General features: G+C 40.0%; 1 protein-coding gene across 1 annotated transcript in view; it reads left to right on the forward strand.

Annotated features, from left to right (window-relative positions):
• The window catches only part of LOC140372094 (pyruvate carboxylase, mitochondrial-like), a 340452-nt gene that overhangs the window by 73243 nt on the left and 242607 nt on the right, over window positions 1–24602 (forward strand). The window contains exon 10 of the mRNA XM_072459379.1: window positions 20859–21021. Coding sequence (XP_072315480.1) covers window positions 20859–21021 — 163 coding nt within the window. The remainder of the gene's footprint in view (window positions 1–20858; window positions 21022–24602) is intronic.

A 24602-nucleotide genomic window follows, 5' to 3' on the forward strand; every position in this document is an offset into this window, starting at 1 on the left:
AAATAATAGCTGCAGTATGTTGTAAGTACCGGTGCTCTTCTGAATAGCGCCTAAGGTCATATTAAAACTAAATCAACAAAGCAGTTTATACAAGCAAGATGGGGTGAGAATGTGTATCTACAGTGTTTCCCCCCCCCGATTTCTTATTTTCTTGCTTGTTTGTCACACTTTCCAAGCATTAAACACATTAAATATTAGTCAAAGACAACATAAGGAATGCAAACTGCAGTTATTAATTCAAGGTTTTTAATGTTAAGGGAAAACCACATTCCAAACCTTCATGGCCCTGTGTGGAAGTGTTTGTCCCCCCTGTTACATTTAAATGGGGTTTATCAGACCTAAATTGAATTAATCTAGCCGCACCCAGCCCTGATTACTGCCACGCCTTTTCTCAATCAAGAAACCACTCAAAGAGGACCTGCCTGACAAAGTGAAGGTCATGCTGAGATCTAAAGGAATTCAGCAACAAATGAGAAACAAATTGAGTACTATCGGTCTGGAAAAGGTTATAAAGCCATTTCCAAAGCTTTGGGACTCCAGCGAACCACAGAGCCAATAAATGGCAAAAACATGGAACAGTGGTGAGCCTTCGCAGGAGTGGCAGGCCGACTAAAATTATCCCAGGAGCACAGCAACGACTCATCCAGCAGGTGAAAAAAGAACCCACAACAACATCCAAAGAACTGCTGGTCTCACTTTAGGTCAGTGTGCATGACTCCACCATTAGAAAAACACTGAGCAAAAATAGCCTGCACTGCAGACTTCCAAGTCTGGGTTAGGGTTAAAGTAACACAGCATCACTGAAAAAGAACATCATACCAAGAGTAAAATGTAGTGGTGGTGGTGTTTGTGACCCCAAGCTGAAGCGAACTTTGGTTCTGCAGCAGGACAATGATCGAAAACAACCGCAAGTCCACTTCTGAAAACAAAATGAAGACTTTTACAGTGGCCTTGTCAAAGTCCTGACCTGAATCCTAACCTTAAAAAGCTGGTTCATGCTAAAAGCGCTGTAATAGACACATTGCAAGTTATCACAAACGCTTGATTGCAGTTGTTGCTGTTAAGGGTGCCCCAACCAGTTATTAGGTTTAGGAGCAATTACTATTTCACTCAGGATCGTGTAGGTTTAGATTTTATTTTCCCTTAACATAATAAAAACCTTAATTTAAAAACTGCAATTTGTGTTTCCTTGTGTTCTCTGAATAATATGCAAAGAAATAAGGAATCAGAAAGGGGGCAAACACCGTATGTACATATAGCAATGATAAGTAAATGTAACTGATTAGCCTCTTTGAATCCACCAATCAGACGCCTCCGCAGTGTGCTTTCAGATCATCCAAGTTAGTCAGAGAGCTGTGAGTGGAATATAATAGGCCAAAATGACAGATGAAATCCCTTCCAGCCAGTCGTAAAGGGTGCTTTGTTGCCCTGCCTGGCTGTCTCTCACGCAGCAGGCTCACCCATCGGGCGACTCACGCTGCGAGCCCTGTCGACGAGATCATTTTATCTAATCAGACTTGCACACAAATGGTCTGGTGGTTGCTGGCAGTTATACGGAGACCCCCCGCACATGCAAACGCTCTGTCCATACGTCTTGTGCTTGGGGTTTAATTAGGATGCCCTCCCGCTGGGCCCGTGGACATGCAGAGTCGGACCTCCCCGCTCAAGCCTGCTGCTCGCTCCATTTGTCTTCCACCTGCAAGTGGCAGTTCCAGCAGTGCATACATGATTGCTCCTCCTGTTTGTCTATGGCCGTATGTTGTATGGTTTCCACATGCAGAATGTCTTCATCTTCCCTCGAGTCCTGTACCACATGAAAAATATAGGTATGACATTTTATTTTTCTGGGAATTTTGTAAGAAACTATACGTAGATAGTTATTTTACATATTTTCTCTGTAAAATGCAAGGTTGATCTGCAATGGGAGAGCCTGCGCGTTGAACTCCAGGTTGTTACCACTGCACCAGGACACCAGCCGGTCCACCTCCCTCCTGTAGAGAGCCTGATGAGGGTGGTGTCGTTTGCAAACTCGATCAGTTTTATGGAGTCGTTGCTGGGGGTGCAGCAGTTTTTGTACAGTGAGAAGAGCAGAGGAAAGTACACAGCCCTGTGGAGCTCCTGTGCTGATAATCCGAGTGTCTGAGACATTCTTCCTCAGCCGCACGCACTGCCTCCGATCCTTCAGGAAGTCAGTGCTCCACCTGCAGGTGGACCTGCAGGTGGAGTCAGGCACGTTGAGTCGGGAGAGCTTGTCCTGGAGCAGAGCAGGGAGGATGGTGTTGAATGCAGAGCTGAAGTCCACAAACAGGATCCTGGCATAGGTTCCCAGGGAGTCAAGATGCAGCAAGATGAAGTGGAGGGCGTCATCTACAGACCTGATGGCTCTGTAGGCGAATTGCAGGAGGTCCACCAGGGAGAAGGTGAAGGACTTCAGGTGGGGCAAGACCAGGCACTTAAATGACTTGATGACTACAAACCTGCGGCGTTGACGTTTGTAGCCATGAAGTCCAGTAATCCGAGGCTTTTTGGGGACACGAACAATGGACAACTGTAAGCAGGCTGGGACACTGCATGACTCCAGGGAGGTGTTATGTCTGTTAAGACAGAAGTCAGCTCATCTGCGCAGTGTCTCAGGGCGGAGGGGGGGAGACGCAGTCTGGTCCAGCAGCTTTTCGGGGGTTGAATTTCTGAAAAAGCCTGTTCACATCTTGTCTCTGAACTGAAAACAGAACTTGCCTCGAATTCAGGACAATACAAGATTACTCAAACATGCAAGAACACATTAAAATGCAACTCAAATTAAGCTAATGAGGGGGGGAAAAACATGATTTATTAACCGTTTTATTTAACAGGGCGAAAAAAACTAGATAGAAATGTTCTTTTCAAAGGTGACCATGGACAAAGTGAACTGCTGCATGTCTCAAAAAAGATTTACATATTTGCACTAAAATAAAAATATTATTCAAAGAATAATTTCAACAATGTTAACAGAATTCTCACTGGTTTTAAAATTGAGCAGAAAGTCCTGAATTGGATAGGTGTTATATTTTATTAGAGAGACAAGTTCAATAGCTAAGACAATAAAAAGAAAAAAATACTGTAAATAAGTTACAATAGTATTTACAGTATATATACATAAAGAATCGCAAAAATAACAGTTGTATAGGCTTAAACCCATTTAGCAGACTTTTAATTGTATATTTCTGGCTTTATAAGTACAACCTTTATCTAGTTTAGATGTTTATTATTCTATACAACCGTAAAACCCATTGTGGTCCATTATTTTGAAAATGTCCATTCTACTACTTTACATCTTGGACTTAAACAGATATCTACGTCACATCTCCTTGTTCTCCCCGCCATTGGTCATGTCCCGTGGTGTCTTTTTAGCCATGGATGACACTGTGAAAAGTGTCTTCTACATTGGCCCGCTGTGTGACAAATCCACATTGCACTGTAGAACTGACTTATCTCTCTGCCTATTTGCCGTTTGTCAGTTACTTCTCCCTCGCCGTCTTCCTCACCACCAACGTGTGTACTGCCTCAATAATTCTTATTTATTTTACCGGCGCTGTGATTCCCTCATTCCTCTTCTTCGTGTCATATTTATCGAGCCACATTTTTTGCCCCCTCCATTTTGTCTCGGCGTAGCCCATACATTACAGTTATCATATCATTATCTAGATCTTCTCCTGCCTCGCACGCTAGTTCACTCGCAAATAGTCCTAAATATCTAGTCTGTCGTAATTGTCCCATCCATCAAAGGTCTGTCATATTTGTCAGTAAAGACCGGATGCAATTTTGTCAATTTTTCGACTGTCAATTATCATTTTGGTTCAGTGTGTGTCATCCATTTTTTTTTGGATAACCTTCCTAACTGTTATCTCTGCCTTTTTTTTTCCTTCCATTATTCGCTCCTGGAAGGATTGGCCATCAATAACAACATATTTTTATTCATATATAAGATTATGTAAGAATACAAAATGTGAGGATGTTTGAATTAAAAATATCACTGTTGAATTGTTCTTTGCTGACTCTTTGTTGGCATTTTGAACTGTTTTTGAATAGAAAATGTGAGAAATACTGAAAACGCCAGCATTTTTAAAAGTAATGACATATTTTTAGGTTAATTATAAGACAGTCTGGTTTGAATAAACTGTGAAAAGCAAACCCCCCCACCACACCAGCGCCTTTAAAGCATGTGTTGAAGCCTGTAATGTCTTAGAACTGCTCCCTCTAGTGGAAATTGCATCACTGTTTCCTCCAGTTTTTTTCCCGAGTATGGCGCGCACATTACGGATAATGCACAGCTAGATTTTCCTGTGACTCTTGGTGACCATTTCCGTTGTGGAAGGGTACAATGTAAAAGTTGCAACAGGATTTTCCACCAGACAGACCTGGGGTTGCTGTCTATCTTTTTGTTCTTAAATTCAGTGAGTTGTTGAGATTCAAATGATCATAGATGTCTAATTGAGTCTCTTATGGCTCTTCAGCAACATTCTTTTAATTAGTGGTTATTTGTTGTTTGCTGTGTTAGACCTGAAGCCTCTGAGCATGATTTTTTTATGAGAAAATTGTTTGCTGATTAAATATTTTAGACACATTATTTTAAATGACGACTTAATTATGCGGGCTTTATTATTTTCAGTTGTAGAATAAGGAACCAAACATGATCCATCATTCATAGTTTGTGTATACTGTATATAATGTAGTCAAGAAGTCTGGCAGTTGAGAAAAAGCTGTTAGTTAGCTATGCAGTGAAGGCGATTTGAGCTCTGAGTCACAAAGGTACATGGAACGACATTCATGTGACCTCGGAAACTCCTAGGGTCCGACCTCCAATAAAAAAAAACAGATTTTAACACAGAATTCTGAGTCCAACGCTTCTGACCAGGTTTTCGAGTTTACGTCACATTGACCGGAGTCTTTTTTTGGGACTGGAGGACAGCATGAGAGGGATTTTGTTAAATACTGACACTGATGGTACTAGTACTTCCCAAATAAAACACATTCAAGCCACAATTCAGTTGATTCACTAGTTAATACTACTAGTTAATAAAGTTGTAAGAAAACAATTTTGCAAAAACATCTTAAATCATTTTTTAATCCGCAATTCGCACAGAAAAAAACCAACATCCCCTCGCATAACTCTCCAATGACTCGAAGCCAATCAAGGTAAAGTTATGCAAATGTATGCGATTGTCACTGTTATGCATGAATACAGCGTCACTTTCTGATATATCACCTGACTGTTTTTGACATCTCCAGAAGGACACGGTGAAAATATGCTGAATGTCTCATGCTTTAATGAAACGAGACACAACACACATATTTTTGACGACGAAAACAGGCAACACTGATTAAATTGGAAAAAGCCTGAACCTTTTGGGAAAAATTTGACTTTGAGGACAAAAAGTGGCATTTTCTTGACTCAACTCTGTCAAATAAATATGCACAAATCCCAGTGCAGCGATGCTGTCTGTTTTGGCGGTTATAATGTGCACCTGAAGCTCTCTAAATGCATGCAGGAGTGCAGTGTGGGCGTTCACGAGTGGCTTTCCAGGGCTCGCTCGGTGCTCGCCAATTTGTACAGTTTTCACAGTTGAATGTTCAGCCTCGTGGCCATGTTCTGGGACCATAAGCAGAACCGAGTCCTCCTCTGACACATCACTATAAGTCAGGTGGGTACTTATCTGCTCTCTGCGTGACCTCAGACAAGAGATCAAAAAACACATGGGGGGAAATATGAGTTTGAGTTTATTGAAAAGTTATTCGGTCTCGTCTAAGTTCATGCAAAGTGCTGAAGTTTGAAGGCTTAAGACTGACGGCGCCTCAAAGTTCAACTCAAAAGACCTTTTTCTTCTTTAGTAAATCTTCAACTTCAGAACAGAAGCTCTCTTACTGTTTTACTTTGTGTAAAACGGTACAATGGGACAACCAGGGAAAGGATTGTTTGGTATTTGAGTGTTATGAAGTCATTCCATTTACTTAGAGGTTGAAGTTTACATAAAGATTCACTGCTCTAAGAAATGTATTAAGCACTTAATTAAAACTCAGATTAAACCCGGATTAAGCCAGGATTAGACCACCTAAATTCTCTAAATCCGAATTTAACGAGAAATGGACTCACTTATACTAATCAAATACTAATTATCTGACTTGACATTTTATTCAAGAAGAGGAATAAACACAAATGGCATTTCAGAATTTAATATCATAGTTGCAATTTATTGTCACGTCATCTATAAAACTGGTGTGAATTTAAAGTTAAATTGAATATCCCTTTTCTTTGTCAAAACCTCCTGTCAGGGAATGTGCCAAGACGCGCCATCATCTCACGGTTTACTGTCACTTGAGAGATTACTCCGAATAACCCATGTAAAAATGCAGTTTTGGAAAAGAGAAGACAGATTGCCAAAGCTCTTAGCAATTCTTGCGTTTGTTTATGATAATTGCTCAACACATCTGACGTGACAAAGACTTATTGTGCCTCATATACTGCTGAGTGAAAGTATTTCCAATGTATAGTTTTCAACTTTTATTGCTTGAAACCTTTCTCATCTGCATCCTGCTTTTGTAAAACTTACTGTCTGCTTTCGACACAAAAAGCAGGGTTTAATTGATAGGCTCATGGTGAGGCAGGAGAAAATGGAGGTCGGGTTTCCTCTAGCACCCGCTGTATCTCTCAGGTATGTCCTCCAACTGTTCGCACTCGATTGATAAACACCACCTTCTCTTTTTGTCTTTTTCATAACACTATGTTATAATAGAAGAGATTTACCAAATATTTTTAAGGCTGACAAAAAAGCGTAAAGCACGTTTGATGCAGTGAAGAAAGTGAATGTATCATTTTGTATGTATTTTTGAACACAACCTGTTCCAATAATCCATGAACACGTTTAGTCATGCAATGAGGCTACGTGGTGGTTTGCCCTTTTGTTCATGTCTTCTTTGCAACAAAAACTGTTCTGTTTGGTACATTGGCTGAATGGTTTAACATTTGTTTTATCTAGTGGTTATTAGGGGTAGGCAATATGTACATTTTTTATCATTTCAGATCATATAAATAAGGTGATGTTTCTGCACTTTTGTGATTCATTTGATATTTCACATTTGTTAATTAAACATTAACTAATTTAAAGAACCTAATTATCGTCTATCGTTATTGGCACACTCCCAAAAATATTCCTTCATTTTTGTCAATATTGCTCACCCTATTGGTTATATGTGACAAAGTGGATTCCTTGCAAAGTTTTTGTTACAGATTTTTATTAAAGAGGCTGTACCTGATTTATGGTTTTGTGTAATTAAATAACATTTCAAAGATGTAAACATAATGGGACAGATGTGCCCTCTTAAGCAGGAAGTGTGCTTTTAGCATGCTAATTTACTGTGATCAAACTCAAAAACCTGACATTTGGGGGGAGGTTTTGGCACAGAAGCTTTATTGAACAAGACACATCTTTAAGTATGAAATAAGGGTGAATAATGGGGACCATGCATCAGCCCACATTTCTTCTCAAAACCACAACCAAAAATAGCACATTCATTTAGGCATTTTCAATCATTTTTGTTAGAGATAATGAACCTCTCATGCTTGTGTTTTGCATCTGGTGAATATGATGGGATTAATATTCCCACGTCTCCGTTCTTGCCCCGGTCGTGTTTGCATTTGCATTTCCCGCTCGCAGCCGCAGTTTTAAATTAATGTCAAAATGCCATCCTCGTGCCACAATGAGTCACATTTGTTGTTTCCTCATTCGGTCCATGCGTTCACACCTCCCCTTTCTGGCCCGCACTTCTGTTTGCCGTCTAAAAGCATCTAATGAAATTCATACAAAACAAGATGGCAACTGAAGATTGAGGCTTCATTTTTGCAGCTGGCGGTTTCTTTTTCTTTGATATTTGTGCTCCATTTAGCAGATCTGTATTGTCCTTTCTGTCTGTCCTCCTTCCTTCTATCTCCACCATTCTTTCAGCCCTATTCTCGTTGTGGTTTACTAATTCCAACACTTGGCAGACTGTGTACTGAAATGAGAAAAATATGTTTCATCTTTGCCTTTTATTTTTTTCCCTCAAATTGCCCTGCAGCCATCTTGAAAAATGTATTTACCGTAGATGGGGTTTGCCAACACACACATTCGCAGGGCACGGTTGCATTCAGGGCTTTAATGAAGTTATGAAAATGAGTCGTTTTGCGTTTCGAGGCCGCGTGTGGGAGTCGGGAGCGCTATGGAAACAATGGCGGATGAAAGAAGACCCGAGAAGAAGTCACCAAGTCGAGTTCTTATGTGGGTGTTAGGTCTCAAAACAGGCTTTCTCTGGGAGGCTTTCGCAAACTGCATTTAGCTCATTGCATAGCTCATTGATATTTACAAAAACACAGTGGAACTGAATTTGTGTGCCCCATTTTGAAGTCACTAAGCCTGCAATGTCCCACTTGACCTGTTTATAGAAGCCGGTTGTTGTATAAGGACTGCGTGCTGTTTTACATATTTATGTAATGTTTCCGTGGTATTGGTAGAATTGATTGGTCTTAAAGGTGAAGGTAAAAGTCAGGCCGTCAGGGAGACCTTGCTCTGTAAGAATGCTTGTTTTTCAAGGTGTTTTTTTTTAGCAATAAAATATCTTCCATTGGATATTTGCTGGCTTGAGAAGTTTGTTTTATTACTACCTACCAGGACATCATGGTATTGCGTAGTTCTGACATTTATATTGTGCATTTACTTTTGGTTTCCCTTTTTGGTTGATGGCTCCGATTGGATTGGTTCTTTTACTTTCATTCCTCTCTATCCATAACCTTTCTTACAAATCCAGATCCGGACCCAAGCGCTGTCTCATCCGGACCCGAACCTCTGACATGAAACTTGATTGAATAATCATGTAATCACATAAGCCCCTCAGTCGCCGGGAACAAGCAGTGCAGCGTACTGTGTGTTTGTGATGAGAGGGTTTTAATTTACTGACTAATTTAATACAAAATAAACTAGGAGTTTGCGTTTCCTTTGCATCCCGTCTCGTTCTGTCTCCCCCTTGCAATTTTTAACGGTCGCTTGCTCCTAATGTAGAAGCCCAGTTCAGAGAGGAGCAGAGACCTGTTCTCTGTATGTTAAGATGTATAATGTTGTTTTATTACAACCTGACTCTGAAAAACTACGAGGAAGTTAAAGGTGGAATGGGCGATTTTTTTTTTTTTTTTTCAGCAATTTTTTTTTATCATAGTTCCTCGTGGCGTGGATAAATCATTTGTCCTGCCACGTATCAATCATAAAACGCACCTACCGCTCACCTGCAGCCGCGTGCGGTTCGTCCCCATGTTTCTGCGTGCCTAAGCGCATGGATCTATCATAATATAGTTCCCTCAGTGTACGGGGCAAAATGAAGACTGAGAAAGACAGTTCGAGCTGACGCAGAAGTGGACAGAAATCTACGGGAGACGAGAGATGCGATGCGATCCGTCGCGCTAATAAACAAACGCACGTGTGTGTTGTATCAGTCCGCACGGGGGAGTGCGCATGCGCACTTCCGCCTGCGTTCTCAAATCGCCGAAAAATCGTCCATTGCGCCTTTAATTAAAACGCGCCTTAATGTAAAGCTGCTCATGCACCTCAACTCGCCACGCTATGAAAAGATAATTTCTGTCCTGACCCGGCGCTCGTCACTACCGTGCGTCAGATCACAGCGCGGCCGGACACAGCTTTTACACCTAAATCGGTCTGAATGTTTGTAAAAGATGCGAAGCCCTGACTGATGAGTTTGCTTTGCATTACGAGCAGACACACGTCGCTGTATGTGTGCACAGCAGCTGGCAGCTAGGTGCATGGAACGCCAATCGGCCAATCACATCGCTGCATTCAGTGAAGTAAGGTGAAGGTAAGTTGTGAAAAATAACTAGGCCTATTATAATATGTTGTATGAGAGACGGCGTAAAGCCTCAAACTGGACTCTACATGTTTTTCTTCTGTGTGTTGACATTTCTTGGCGATATATAAAGTGATGATTCATTTTTTGACAGGGCTTTTATAGACAGAAATGTGTTGCTGTATTCTCCGAAACTGCTTTTAGCTTGCATTTGCCTCCGACTGAAATGTCTTTTTTCAGGGGAACATCCTCTTTTCTTTGAGCATTTTAAAATCCCCGTTTCAGCATTGTTTTTAGTCCATCTGGAGACGCAAAATTTCTTTCCAACCATTAATACTTAATACACTATGCACTGTTTGATGCTCTAAACAAAATGGTGTTTTCTTTGACAATAACAATGAAATCTTGAATTGAAATTAAATTGAATTGGTGCAACCCAGTGTTTGAGTGGTTAAGTCTGCAGCACACATGCCAAGCCGCAGTGTTCAAATCCTTCTCTGACAGTTTACTGCATGTCTTCTCTTCTCTATCGTTCCCATTTCAGGCTGAGCTGTCCTGTCTAATAAAACCTATGGGCCAAAAAATCCTAAAAAAACAAAGAATTTACAACGAGAATTGAACATGCCAACATTCTGGCTACAAGACTAAACCACCTTAGCCACTCTCTGCTCATGGTAAATGTTACTCAGCATTAACACAGTGGTTTCAGTTTACCAACGTTACTGTTTGAAACAAAACTAAAGATGTATATCATTGCAGAAGAAAAGACCTAAATGGTAAACACTTCCTTCTCTCTCTCTTTCCCATTCCGACATGGCATTGCTGTATCTCTCTACCATTGACTCCATGTTGCACAGACTTCCTGGCTCCTCGTCCCACTGTGTCGTTATCCGGGCTGCCTCCACCACACCTCTGCTCCGTGTTCTGCCCCGTGTTCTGCCCCGGTCGCCTCTGCCAATTGTCTGTGTTGCTGTGCCTTTTGAGTGCGGCCAAAACCCAATACTTCCACTTGTCAGCCCTGAGCAGTTTTGATCTTGTTTATAGACTCCTATTTCCTACCCGTACTCCCTCTAATCTTGTCATTTTGTGTCATAGTCTATTTTAACAATTATCCCTTAAATATATTTTATGATTTGTAACTATTATGGGTGTTCATGGTTAACAGATTAACCATTAAACAACTTTTTGCCTTGTTTTCTAACTATTCTTGTAATATGCAACTGTGCTGCCTCTGGGTGAAAATCAAATAATTATGGATGTATCTCCATAAAGACTTGAATTGAAAGCCGAGTGTATTATTCAGATCGGTCTAGCTCTTTGTCTGGGATGGAAAACTATCAATCTTTTAACATTTCATGGTAAGCCAAGTCTAACTTTGAGGTTTTTTCCCACAGTTATTCATTTAAGATTGCTTTGTTCATAATCACGCCTAAACTCCTTCTAGATGCTCTGTGTATACTTGTACTGTTCTCTGGCCTGTCCAGTATGATCTATTACTACCTCCTAGTTTTGCAATTACCGTTTTATAGTTTTTTTTTTTAGTTTTTTAGTTTGTTTTTTAACACACCCCTGAGCTTAGACATGTCCAAGCTTCTCGCACTATAACCTCCTTTGTCCTCTCCTCTGCACAGCCCTGGGCACGTAGCCACCTCCAGCTCCCCAGCTAACAAGCCCTGAAAAAGCATATACAATCGGCTGGTATAGTTGACGTGCGTAGATGCCCACATTTGTTAGACCGAGAGGCAGTACGTCCGCTCTGTGATCAAACTCTACAGAATGTCCGCGGGCAGCCAGCGCACTAATGCATTTTCTATGTACCGCAATCACTGTTGGAATGCGACGTGTCCTCTGAGATTAAGCCTGGGATGGGTTAGGCTGGAAAGATTAACTTGCACAATTCAAGCATGACCAATTCCTGCCCACTGGTGCTTAGTTATGCTCATTGGGGAAAAAGGTCAAATCTGAATCAAATCCATTTATAAAGCATATTCATAAACAGCTTTTGTTGGATACTGGCAAATTGGTTAGAGCAGGTGTGTCAGAGCTTTTTTCACAGAGGGCCACAAACCACCCAACAATGTTGAATTTGTCGAATGCCAAAACGAATAAGTCAAAATTTTGCATTTGACATAGTTTTGATGAGCCTCAACACCTTTAATAAGACTTGGAACACTAATATTAGGTTGGTATAACATAAAAAAGTAAAAAGTACAATTTTTTGTTGTTTGGAGCAAGTTAGCAGAAAGCCGGAGGGCCAACAAAAATTGGTCTGAGGACCATATTTGGCCCCGGGCCGTAGTTTGGACATGCCTGGGTTAGTGAATTGCGTAGTTTTGCTCTTTGGCTTAACATAACATGCCAAACTGTGATACCAGAGGGACCAGTGATTGTTTTTATGTTGCGTTTGAGATTTTAATAGATTAAGGTGAAATTTAGTAACTGCTCGGAGATAAACCCTGTTACTACTTTTTGTGTGGTTTTAACACCCTTTGTCATTGGTCATTACATCACACCTCAACGCTAGGTTCTTCTGCCTATTTCAGCCCGACATGATAGTCCATCTTAATATAATTACTTTTTAATGAAAAGCTCATTGCTCTCTTGACTTCAACTATGACCAGCTGTGTTACTTTAAGAATTTCACTTTGAAATTGATCATCTCTTCATTTCTCCAAAGGGGCATTTTTCTTGCTCTGACTAAGCTAATGTTTAATTAAGTGAAATGGTGGGTCTACCTTGTATTTTAAACGTTGCCGGTATTAGAGTAGCGCTTTTGAGCTATTAGGGCTTTGGTAGTCTATTTTTTGTTCAGTCCATTCTGTAGAAAGCTGTTTGTTAATATTTACTGGTGGTTTGCATATGGCACCCGCAACCCCCGTATGAATATTCAGTAATGGTAACTTCAGTAACGCTAACCCAGATGACGACTTGTTTCCCATCCTCAAATATCTTCATCACCACAACATCTCAGCACCGCTAAAGGACAAGTATAGTTTTGTTGACTTGCCATTATTTTTTAGTTCCCAGCTGTTATGTAAATGTCTGCTACAGCATCGAGGGAGGCGAACATCCTGGTTTTAAAATGCTCGAGTTTACGCATAATCAGAGCTGATTTGCACACTTATTATTCACCAGCCTGGAAATTTGCTCGCAGCAGAATGTAAAAAAAAAACAAAAAAAAACAAATGTTTGACGTTGACGTGTGACGGAAATGTAAGATTTGAGGTTGGTTGCATGACTATTTAACGTTTGTCAAGCTATACACTACTTAAAGGCACTGCTTCTCATTCTTGCTTTTGTTTAAATGTGAAAAACAGAACTAGTCAATTGTCCCAGCATCCTAATTACCAGTATTCAAAGTGATGAGTTTATTATAGCTTCAAACAACTTTCAGAGGCCAGTTATGAGTTACTTCCTGGTTTGTGAATGATTCAAAATGATTCGTTCCAATTTGATGCAGCCCACAGCGGTCTCATTCTGACCCCAAGAGCTGCTTTTACACTATATCTGCACTGAAAATGATCAGGTACAGCCACGTTTAATGTCTAAATCCACTTGGCTATTTGCGATTGTAATGTTTGCCTACTTTACCTTTGTAATCAATGCTTTTTATGCAATTATGTTACATTTTGTGTAGAAATACAGAAACTTTATTTTACATAATGTGCCAGTGCAATAGTACGTGTTTTTGATCCACCATGACAGTTATAACAGACAAATGTAATGATTATTTGTTTATTGCTCTCCTGTACGTTTTAAGATGTCCAGAGTTATAGTATAAAAATGTATGTACTGTACTGGGTTATACTGCCTTAGTAAATGGATAGATATAGAATCAAAGCCTATTCAGGACAGATAGTTAATGAGATCAAAAGAAAACCCAAGAAGGAAACTATAGACTTACACTGAGGCAGGTCATAATGTTATAGCCGTACATTAACATCACTTCTTACATTTTCTGTTTTGTATGTAGACAATTTCCCTTAGACTCGTGCTTTTAGACTCCGCTGCAGATGAAAGAGTTTCCCAGCTTTGAAGACGCAAAGACAACCCTAAAGTTCAGTCTGAGTTTAGCATCTGTCAGAAGATCCATAAGACCCATTAGACTTTTTAATGTTTGGCTCTAGCTGTACCTCATGCGAAATATAGACGCTTTCTCCGCCCGGCTGCTTCTCAAACCACCTGGATTTCTTGACTTTTTATGCTCCCACATTTTGGGTTTAGTGCAGACTTAACCGTTTTAAGTCTCCATCTGGCGTTTTATTTTAACGTTTGCAGAATATTGTAATAATGAAACCTATGGAGCCCAACCCAACTTTTTTTAAATGAATTACTCGGCATGAATGTTCATTTCTACATTGTTTTAATTCCTCCTTTTGTGGTCTTTAATTTCACTTTTTGTTTAATTTGTTCTTTTACTATCTCATTTGTTTTATTCCGTGTTGCTCGGTGGTAGAGTGGTTGGACCTGTGGCGAATGTGCCGGGCTCCATGTTGTCGTCATGAGTTCGTGTCCCGACTCCATTGGTTTGCTGCGTGTCCTCCCTTCTCTCATTCCCATTTCACGCTCGACTGTCCTCCATAGGGAAGCCTCAGGTCCAAAAAATAGTTCAAAAAAAGATATGAAAAAAAATTACAATTTGTTGTTTTATTCCAAGTCAAGTCGCATTTATTAGTTCTTTAGAATATGACAGCCAATTTTCTGCTTAGTCTCTTTTGTATGTGCCTCTTTATTTTAATTCCAAAACTCCACTTGAATAACTTGAATGACTCAGCCTTGTCCGTTCCTAATATACTTCTCCCTCGCCACGCTGTCATGTTATAGCTCTCATGCATGGGCGTACTCCCAGACTTCATAAGAAAATTTAATCATGTTTTGTCTGAAGCCTGAGGATCTGAGCCGCGCTGCTCCCCGGGATCGCTACCTGGCCTTAAGAATTAAAAAACCTGATTAGACACTGGTTTATTATAGAATATGCAGCTTGTAAGCCCGTTAAGAAGGAAAATAATCACAGGCGTAAACGGTGTGCTCCGAACGCGTCAATATTGGGCCCACTAATGAACCTGGACATGCCCTCAAGCTTTTTTGAATTAATTTTGAGAATTATTAGCACTTAAGCTGAGAACTAGACAACATAGACAAATGGGAAAACTAATTATGTGTAATATAACTAGAAGGGAAGAATATCCAACAGCTTGAAAGCTCTTGGAATAAGGTGTTTTCATGTAAACACTCAATTACTTAAACTGTATTTAACTGATTCTTAGATTTGAGAAAAGATTGTCACATGGAAACAAATAATTACATTATGACATCTCACAGATGGCAGCAATAAAAAAGAACACACATATTGCAAGTTGTTTCCCCCGAGTGTGGATGTATATGAATGCAATAGCTAGGCATTTTCAGTTTTGTTCTAATGTTTATATAACTTTCTATAGGTACAATTTTGAATACATCTGAAGTAGCCTTTAGTGTGATTTTATTTAAATTAAGCTTTAATCAGTATTTTCAACTTATAGATGTGAGTATTCTAGTTGTTATCCATTCATCTATTGACATGTTTTTCTGCAGGTTAAAGGCGTAACTTTCATTTAACGTGCCTTTTGTTGATCCTCACTACATCTCACCCACAAAAATGTCTTGATCTTTCTCGAATATTCCTGGAAGGATTCATGTTTGCATAACCAGTGTGTTCAATGTGTATTCTTTTTCATTCTTCCAAAATGACAAATCCTTTAGTGTTCGAGCCAAATATTTCTTCTGTCATTACTTTCTTTCTTACAAACTTTCGCCTTTTCACAGACCTGCCAAGTTCAGATCTGATCACTGACTATCCAAGAATCCCCACACATGTGATTCTTCTTCTCTGATTCCTCCTTCTTGCATTTTCACCACAGCAGTTAAAAATACCAGCTTGATCATATTCCAATTGCTTCATCAAAAAATGTTTAAAAATATGTCTTTTGCATGAGAAGGTGAATATAATTTTTTTTCACATTTTTCATTTGCCAAATAAATACCTAAATCTACGTAATACTCATTCAAACCATCTCTTCTCCTGCTTAGAATCTTCACCTCACTGTCTTCAAATGAGTGGTTTGTGGCTTTAAGATGAAGATGCACGCTGCTCTGTGGTCCTGAATATGTAACTTTATTCACTGCATTGGATTAAATTAAGGCTGCAGTGATCGGTACATTTTTTTGTACATTTGTAAACTATTTAAAAACATACTAAATATATATTTTTGAATACATGTTATAGTTTATAGTATAGTTTCTTCTTAAAATAACATGTTTTCTTAATTTCATTTACGTTTGTCCCCAGAAACGGCAACGTTCAACTTGTTTCAACTGTTCTATTTGTCCATAAAGAATATTTATAAAAGTGATACTAATTAACTTGTCACCAGACTGTAGTCAGTTACAGTAGTCTTAAAATAAGAAACTTGTTAAAACTCTGAGAGCAGTGATCCTGGTGTTTTTAGCTGTAGTTCAGCAATTATTTTGCAGCATTAGCTTCGTGTGCTGTTCACTTTAGCCTCTGTTTTTGCCTCGTCATCGCAGGCTTTGTTTCATACTCACGGTCCACAAATTCATTGATCATTGAGGCAATAAAATAATCATCAAATCTTTTTTAGCAGCCATAGATAAAATACACGACATTGCTTTGTTTGTGTCAGCATCTTGTCCTTGTACCAGTTTCTGTCTTAAAGTGTTGGCTGGTTTAAAGTAAATCAGAATACCGTGCGGTCCAAAAATCCTTTGTTTTTCTGGCAGTCAAGGCACATAATAATATAAACTCCATTCATTCTTTGTTCTGTTTCCTTTTGTTCTGTTTTTTTGCTCTTTTAACTTTGTTGAGAGCCCTAAAGGTGTACCCACAGGCTGAGAGAGCATTTGGACCCGTTTCTCCTCTTTCCTCTTGCCCGCTGAGCTGGTGAGCACCTCTGAGCTAGTGAGCACTCCCAGCTTGTGCTGTAGTGGTTAGAGCCAAAGAGCAGGCCGTGTGTGCAGGTTTCCTATATACTTCTATCCTGAGCTTACGTCCTCTCCTCTGATAGTGGAACAATCGAGAAAGGCCAAGCGGTTCTCCTTAGCAAAGACCTGGAGGAGTGCCCAAGAAGGAGGTCAATGCCTTCTTAAACTGCCATGTTGTTGGCCATGATGGGAGAGGAGGGAGAGCCCATTGCACAGCCATGAATCTGTCTGTAAAAGTTTTCAGTCAGATATCTAATAGTTGCAGATATGTTCTGCTGGAAGCTTGCTTATTTACTGTAAGGTTTTGTTTGTGCAAATGTTTTGTTCAAATCCACCAAATCTCAGTGGGCTTGTGTCCTTCTCATTATATGTGCTAACGACACCACAGACTTGTACTGTGCGAGCGGTGGCTGCTCTGGGTGACATGATGTTGCTTCAGGCTCTTTAGTTTGTCTGAGTCAAATTAGTATACAATGAATTTCACCAACCCTCGGGGGGCCTGCGTTCAATCAGTGCTGCCTTATGTTTTCCAAGTAGAATCATGCAAAAGAAAAACTAGGACAGCTATGACTTCTGTAGAACAATATATGCAAAATATTAACATTTCCATCACTCTCCTCCTAAATGCATTAGTCACTCCCAAGGCACATCAGTATAGCGCTTAAACATTCAGAGGCTTGTGTTTCGAGTGGCAATTATTTTTCACGTCCTGCAGATACACTTATTATGACAACACTAACATTAGAGTCTATTGATTTTCAAGCTACGTAAATAAACATGGATTTGAGTTGTTGGGCCTACATGGATCAAGCTAAACGTATCTTTTGAAACATTTTTTTTTAACTTTAAAGCTGCCTTACCTGTACCTTTTTCCCCCTACACAAGTAAACAGTTTCACCTCCCATACATGCATGGTAAAAGCAGCACTTTCTGATAAATCTAACTACAAAACATTTAATCTAATGCAAACTTTTGATTTGCTATATGACACTTCGGTGGTCCACGCTGCTTCACATTTCCGCCTGAAAAAGCTGTAATAAAGCTGTGTGTGTGGCCAAGAAATGAATACTTGTGATTTTCCAAAAGGTTCGTGAGAGGTTGGAACTAGTTAGCTTAATCTTTTAAAAAAAAAAAAAAAAAAAAAAAAATATACAGTTTGAAAATCAGGTACGAAAGGTTTAATGCTAATTTTACTGTCCATTTTCACAATACTTGAACAACAGTCATGACATTTCCAGGCACATTTTAGCACATTTCTTTCTTTCTTTTAACAACATTTGCCCATTTGTACTTGTATAAATGGTTATTATCCTGTGCCTTTATTGGTGTTAGTAAATTCTAATGATAATTGAATTGGCCATAGTTAAATTCTTTCTGCTCACTTATCAAAGTTTGACCTCTGGCAATGTTGTGCAATAGCAGTTGGCAAACTCGTATTTTTATATGGAGCTTCGAGTGTGACGATTCAACAGAGCCGCTCTCTAATGAAACAATACAATTCTCTCCAATTCAATCTTTATTGTTATTATTCCAGGACACAAGTGGCAATATTCAAATGCTCTGCGATATTAGCATATTTATGAAGACTCTCCTAGCATCACCGTAGCCTTTTTTCCCCCCGATTTCCATTCTTTTCCATTTACTCTAGTGGTTAAACATCAAGTTAATATCACTCAGATTGGAGTGCTGGACCCATTTGCCACAGTATTAAAGTGCATTGAAATCAACTTAATGCCATTTTCCTCTTTTCCACATGTGTCCAGCATCTTTGGCCCCCATTTCTGTTCTACTGACATTTTTATGCTAAACGGGTTCACGAGCAGCACGTCTTGTTTGGGTCGGAGTGAGTCTCTTTCTCAGCCGGCGTGTGCTTAATTGTCCCGGTTCTTTGGCTGGTGAGTGGAGAGCTCTAATTGAGACATTAAGAAGGAGGAAGCAGCGTCCAGAGCCCTGCTTGTTTGTTAATGTCCTTCTGTCTCTGGTTCCCTCGTCAGGCTTAACACGGAGGCTGCTGAGGATTGTTTGGCTTTGGGAGGTAAAAGACACAATCACTTAAGGGGAATGTATTATCTTCCATCACCGTGTTATGAATCCAAAGGGACTAAACTCTTATTGAAAACATAACTCTCGTGACAATGGGGATGTCACAATGTCAAATGTTTAAGATTATTGTGAGAAAGAAGATTTTAATGATCACTCACGATTATCGACACCATGACCAATCAAAATCAGTGAAATTCTTCATTTCCGTTCATTCACAATGTATATTTTACGTTACCATTCCTCCAGTATGTAGCTAGCGTCATTGAAATCAAACTTTACATTTAGGTTTAGTTTTTCAGAGTATAATTGAATTGACTTAATTTTGTTTCTGAAATGGTCACGATAATGTTTTTTGCTTTGATTGTATTGTGATCCAAACATTCATGGTAATTGAACATATTAACAGACTCATCTTTACATAAAGTCTCCCTTCAAGTAACTCTAATGTATGGTGGCAACTCATCTCAAACAAGTAGAAGTTATTTGATAGTTTTAAAACGTATATTCAAACAGTATACTTAAACAATTACAAATATATTCTGAAATGCATTGAATTCTTGTCTTAGTTTTAGCAGTTCCTATTTCATTCTTCTGTCAAAAGTTTAAGCCCCAGGATCGATTCCAAATGCACTAATGCATCAATACTTGTCCAAACCATTTGTAATTCACACATCATCATGTAATTCATCTCTCATTCCTTGACTCCATCTTTATAAAACAAACCCTTAACTTTGCCTCGGAGGTTGCACGGGCGTGGCGGGTCATGCAGCAGGCCCTAGTGAGCCTCATTTGGGCTCGACTATTGTAATGAATGCATACAGATGAGGCGTGAGGGGGTGAGGGCTCATATAAGGGAATGGAAAGGAAGGAACTAACATTCCTCTGTGTCCGTTTCAAAAATCTGGTGATTGAGATTCTAATTATTGTATAACATTTACATAATGTAGTGTTATTAGCATTGCGGGAGCGGCGCATGGGCCTTTGACTGAGTGGTATTCATTAAACGCTGTTAAAATGTAATCACTGGTGTGTCGGAGGCCTGAATGTATGAAGTGTCCATTTTCTCTGCGCACATTTCCACTCTGACGTGGCTCCTGTGTTCAACCGAGTCGCGCCTCAACACAAGTTAATAGTGCAACTACTCACTGGACATGGCTTTTCTCATATTCCTTCACTTTTAATATTCAAAGAACTTGTAGCTACACGTTTTCTGACCAGAAATAGAACGTGCCAGGCTAACTTCAACACTTGCGGCTAAGCGTTTCTACAGTAGTGCTATTTTAGAAAGTCAGGTCCTGCAATGGGCTCGATCTACCTCATATTTTTCACAACTTGGGTGCAACTTAACATGTTTTAAATATACTACATAAATACGTTTGCTTAGGTCAGGGGTGTCCAAACTTTTTTCACTGAGGGCTCTATTTTCAAACTTGTATATCGAATATCGAATTTGTTGAATGACAAAGTGATTGATTCAAAATGTTGCATTTGACAGTTTGGATGAGCCTCCACACCTTTAATAAGACTTGGAACATTAATATTAGGTTGGTATAACATCAGAATGCTTAATCTTTCCAATTTTACTGTAAAACATACTGCTTCTTGTTTGGATCAACTTAGCAGGAAGCAGGAGGGCCAACAAAAATGTGTCTAAGTGCTGCATTTGGCCCCCGGGCCGTAGTTTGGACATGCCTGGCTTAGGTTAACGTGCCTCGTAATTGGGGAAAAGTCTATATCTTATTGAGTGACGTTGATATCTTTGCGATATTCACTTAAGTCCCTTCTGGGATCCACCACAAAATAAAACATTTTGTCCTTGGCCCATTTCTTCCTCTACCATTTGCTTTGCACAGTTTATCACTATTTATAAAGCGTTTCCAGCTGCTCAAATCTTTCCCTGAATAAATGCTAATGTTTGACTGTCCCTCAGGAGTTTTAGCTCTGGTTGACCGTTTTGTTCCTCTCCGTTTCAGTGTGGACCTGGTTCACGCTCAGCTACACGTGTGCGAGGGCCGCAGTCTGCCCGAGCTGGGGCTGAAGCAGGAGAAGATTCGAGTGAACGGCTGCGCCATCCAGTGCCGTGTGACCACCGAAGACCCTGCCCGGGGGTTCCAGCCCGACACCGGGAGGATTGAGGTAGGGTTACTTGCTCTGTCCTGTCCTAAATTAGCTTTTGAACACGCGCAACCCTCGGGAGGATTGTACATTTTGGCTAGCGAGGTTGGAATGCAAGCCAAAGCTCACAATATGGTATTAACCTCCTGGTGGTGTGATATTGTTGGAGCAGTATTGTAGAAATGCTTTTGTGGAAGTGCAGATTCCCTGATGAGATTTTAGTGTAGGTTTGTCACTAATTATTATATCAACTTCTCATTCAGTGATGATTGATAAAACAATATATGTTGGGGCTCAATATTTATCATGTACTTTTTCTTTTAACTATTGGGGAACCTTTGTATGACTTTTTGGGACTCATGTAGATGCTACAGAACTAGTAGATACTACAGAACTAAAATGTTATATGTTTAACAATATTGTACATTGTTACTATCCTGCTTTAGCGCATAAAGTAGTTTGGATATTGTTTGTTGTGATATGTAGCAGTGTAGCGCACTTCAAAATGTGTTAGTGTTATTTCTGTGTTGTAGTGTTTCATAAGTGACTTGCTCAGTATAGTGAGATGTGACATTAAATCACCAATATTGTAACATACCAGTCAACTAATTAACTTTGGCAGAGAAAGGAAAAAACGTAAGGAAGTGAATTGAAAGGTGATGGTGGAGAGAATTTTCAAAGTTAAACATTTTGTATCACACTTGTTACTGTTCATTATTCCTACTATTTCAGTTATGTACACCCCCTTTTCTTTCTTGCTCTAAATATGTGAATCTTATACAGTTTGAGTGACTGGCACAATAAACGGTCAAGTAGGTTTGATGCACCTAAAGGATGCTGCAGTTGTATCTTGCAAGTTTGAAACAAAAGGCACATGGTCAAAATTAAAATGTAATTGCTTAAAAGTGCATCTCGTCTTAGCTCAGACGTAGCATCACTTCAGTTTGTCCGGAGCATAAATTGGTGTGACAAATTTTATGCAAAGCCAGAACTTACTCATGTGAGGATACTGAAATGCTAATTGCTGATTTCAAAAGCATGTTCCATATTATAAGCTTAAATAGCTAAACTTGCCCTGTGAATAATATGAATGAAACGCGCATCAGAAACAACGAGATGCAGTCTGAATATAAATCGGAGCGGATTTCATTTGAATGTTAATCAGTCGATATTTCTGCGCTTTTATAGACGCTCGTGAACCTGCTGCCGGGCGTACAGTTATAAATATTTTGCATCTCTGACATACATTTGCGTATAGGCTTTCAGTTCATGTGCACGCGCGCGAAGCAAACCTGTGATTCCTTCTGACAGCAGAGCAAAGGTCGGCATAGGAGTCGACATACGGCGTAGTGCGTCTCCAGCCCGGACTAGACACGCCACCGCTCATCACGTCCGCTCCACCCCTCTCCCCAGACGCTTCCCTGTCACATCAGCTCGCCCCTCACTCCCATATTTCATAAGTCTGCTCTTCTATCTCTCCTTTAATGTGTTTTCTCTGCCTCTCTATTAGCTTTTATAGGCTTCTAACAGTCCCACAAATTACTTTTCAAGTATGAAATATGGATGAAAGCCTTTTTGCATGAATTAAAATGGCCGATTTGAATATGAGAATGCTCACTGATTTAAATAAAAACAAAATGGTGCTTGGATTGGCTGTGGAAGATAATGACCACTTTGACCTCTGCTAAGTCAAACCAAGCATTTGGATTAGAGCTGCAGCTAATGATTATTTTGCAAATCGATTTGAATGTGTCGTTGATGCTTTCAATTCAACAATGAGTTGTTTAGTTCACGAAAGGCTGGTGTTTCTAAATTTGACAGGGATCGAGTTTAGAGCTGTCAGTGCAGAACATCCTGATGGAGTACATTTGCAGAGGGAATGGGTTTTTCATCAAAACCCATTTTTTAACTGTGACGGTTTGATGTAATTACTACTCTTCCTGATCCACTTCTCTCATCTTATAACGTCGTTTGAAGTCTATGGATAGACCAGAAAACGATGTTCAGGTTCAACTGTTTAAATTCTAAGGAAAAAACTGTAAAACCTACCGTAGTAAAACACTCAACTGTCCAAAACCTGGTGCTGATGCTGTAATAGAAAGCTGACTGGTGGCACCACTTGAAAACCATCTTTTTACTTCCAACATTTTGCTCATATTCTAACCAGAAGTTCAATTCCGACCAGCGCATGTTGTCATTGTGTCTTTGAGCAATACTTTGACCTCGCCTTTGTACGATTGTGCTTTGTGAATAAGCGATTGGTGACGGTCTTGAGCCATTTAAATCCAATACATTATAATCCCTGTGACCGGTATACAACATTACATGATAATGGTGCAGTACAATCCTACAAATGCTTGCGTCATTGTTCTAATCTGGCCTATAGCTCTCGCACTATTGATGGGGCTTATCCCAAAGCATCTGTGTTTTTTCTGTCACGGCACGAGCCGCCAGCTGAGCAGTTCACCTCAGCCGACCAACGGGAGACTAATCAATGATGTAGTATTTGTGCACGACACATTTGATGCAGTTGGAAACTATAAATTCCAGAGGACCGGCTGCCTGCTCGTCAAGGATGCGCTGAATAAAATATGCGGCGCGGGGGTCTCGGTCCCGGTGTTTCGGACTCTCCGGACAAGATTAGATTGGCCTTGCACCGGCGGCTCTCCAATCGGACAAATCATCCGCTCTTGAGAAATGGGCCGAAATGAATGGAAAGTGTTGTGTTGATTTATTGCAATTGAGTATCTGTCAATTAATTTACCTTCGGGCGCTGCTGACGGAGTTCCGACGAGCCTCATCTGCCTCACCGATTCGCTTTGTTCCGTTATCACAGGGAAACTGGAATCAAGGAAGTCTAATCCCTCGACGTTCTGCCCCTCAAATCTATTTAAACATCTAGTCTTTTACGCCTCCTTATAAACAAATTACAACTAGTTAAATTGTTACCAGCTTTTTCACTCTTAAACTGTCCAAACACAATGGCCACAGAGTCTCTAATGACCTTTCCACGTCAAGGACACTGTGTATTATTTCAGCCTGAAGCTCTTTTCGCATTCATCTCGACTTCTCCGCATTCGATTTTTGCTCGGCCGCCGCTCCCGCTTGAAGTCAAATAATGTGTATTTTTCTATCCCAAGCTTTTTATTCGTGTCATTTTCACCTTTTCCACTTTTTTGAAGAGATGCGCCTGTCCCCTACCCTTTTCCCATTACCATACAGTTTCATTCTCTTCTCTCTCATCTCCTGATGTCTCTCCCCATCTGCAGTAGTCATAAATACACCAGGGTTGTACTTTTACAGAGGTGGGTAGTATTCTTCGGTTATATTTACTAGTTCTCAGTAGTTTAAAATCCTTTCAAAATACCATCAGAAATCACATGTTTCCTCTAGACCAAGGTTGTCCAAACTTGGGCCCGGGAGCCAAATGCAGCCCTCAGACCAATTTTTGTTGGCCCTCAGGGTTATTGGTGGCCCATATTTTCCTGAGCAGTACTTTTCTGTCATTATAACCTAATTTCAGTCTCTGGATCTTCAGGCCTGGCTCACACCAAAATTAGGAGTGTAGTGGCACATTAAAACCCTGGAAAAATGCTACACTT

The sequence above is a fragment of the Eucyclogobius newberryi genome, unplaced genomic scaffold (assembly GCF_026437365.1).
Source record: "Eucyclogobius newberryi isolate DKJ021-1_F unplaced genomic scaffold, fEucNew1.0.hap1 SCAF_22, whole genome shotgun sequence".
NCBI classification, from domain to species: Eukaryota; Metazoa; Chordata; class Actinopteri; order Gobiiformes; family Gobiidae; genus Eucyclogobius; species Eucyclogobius newberryi.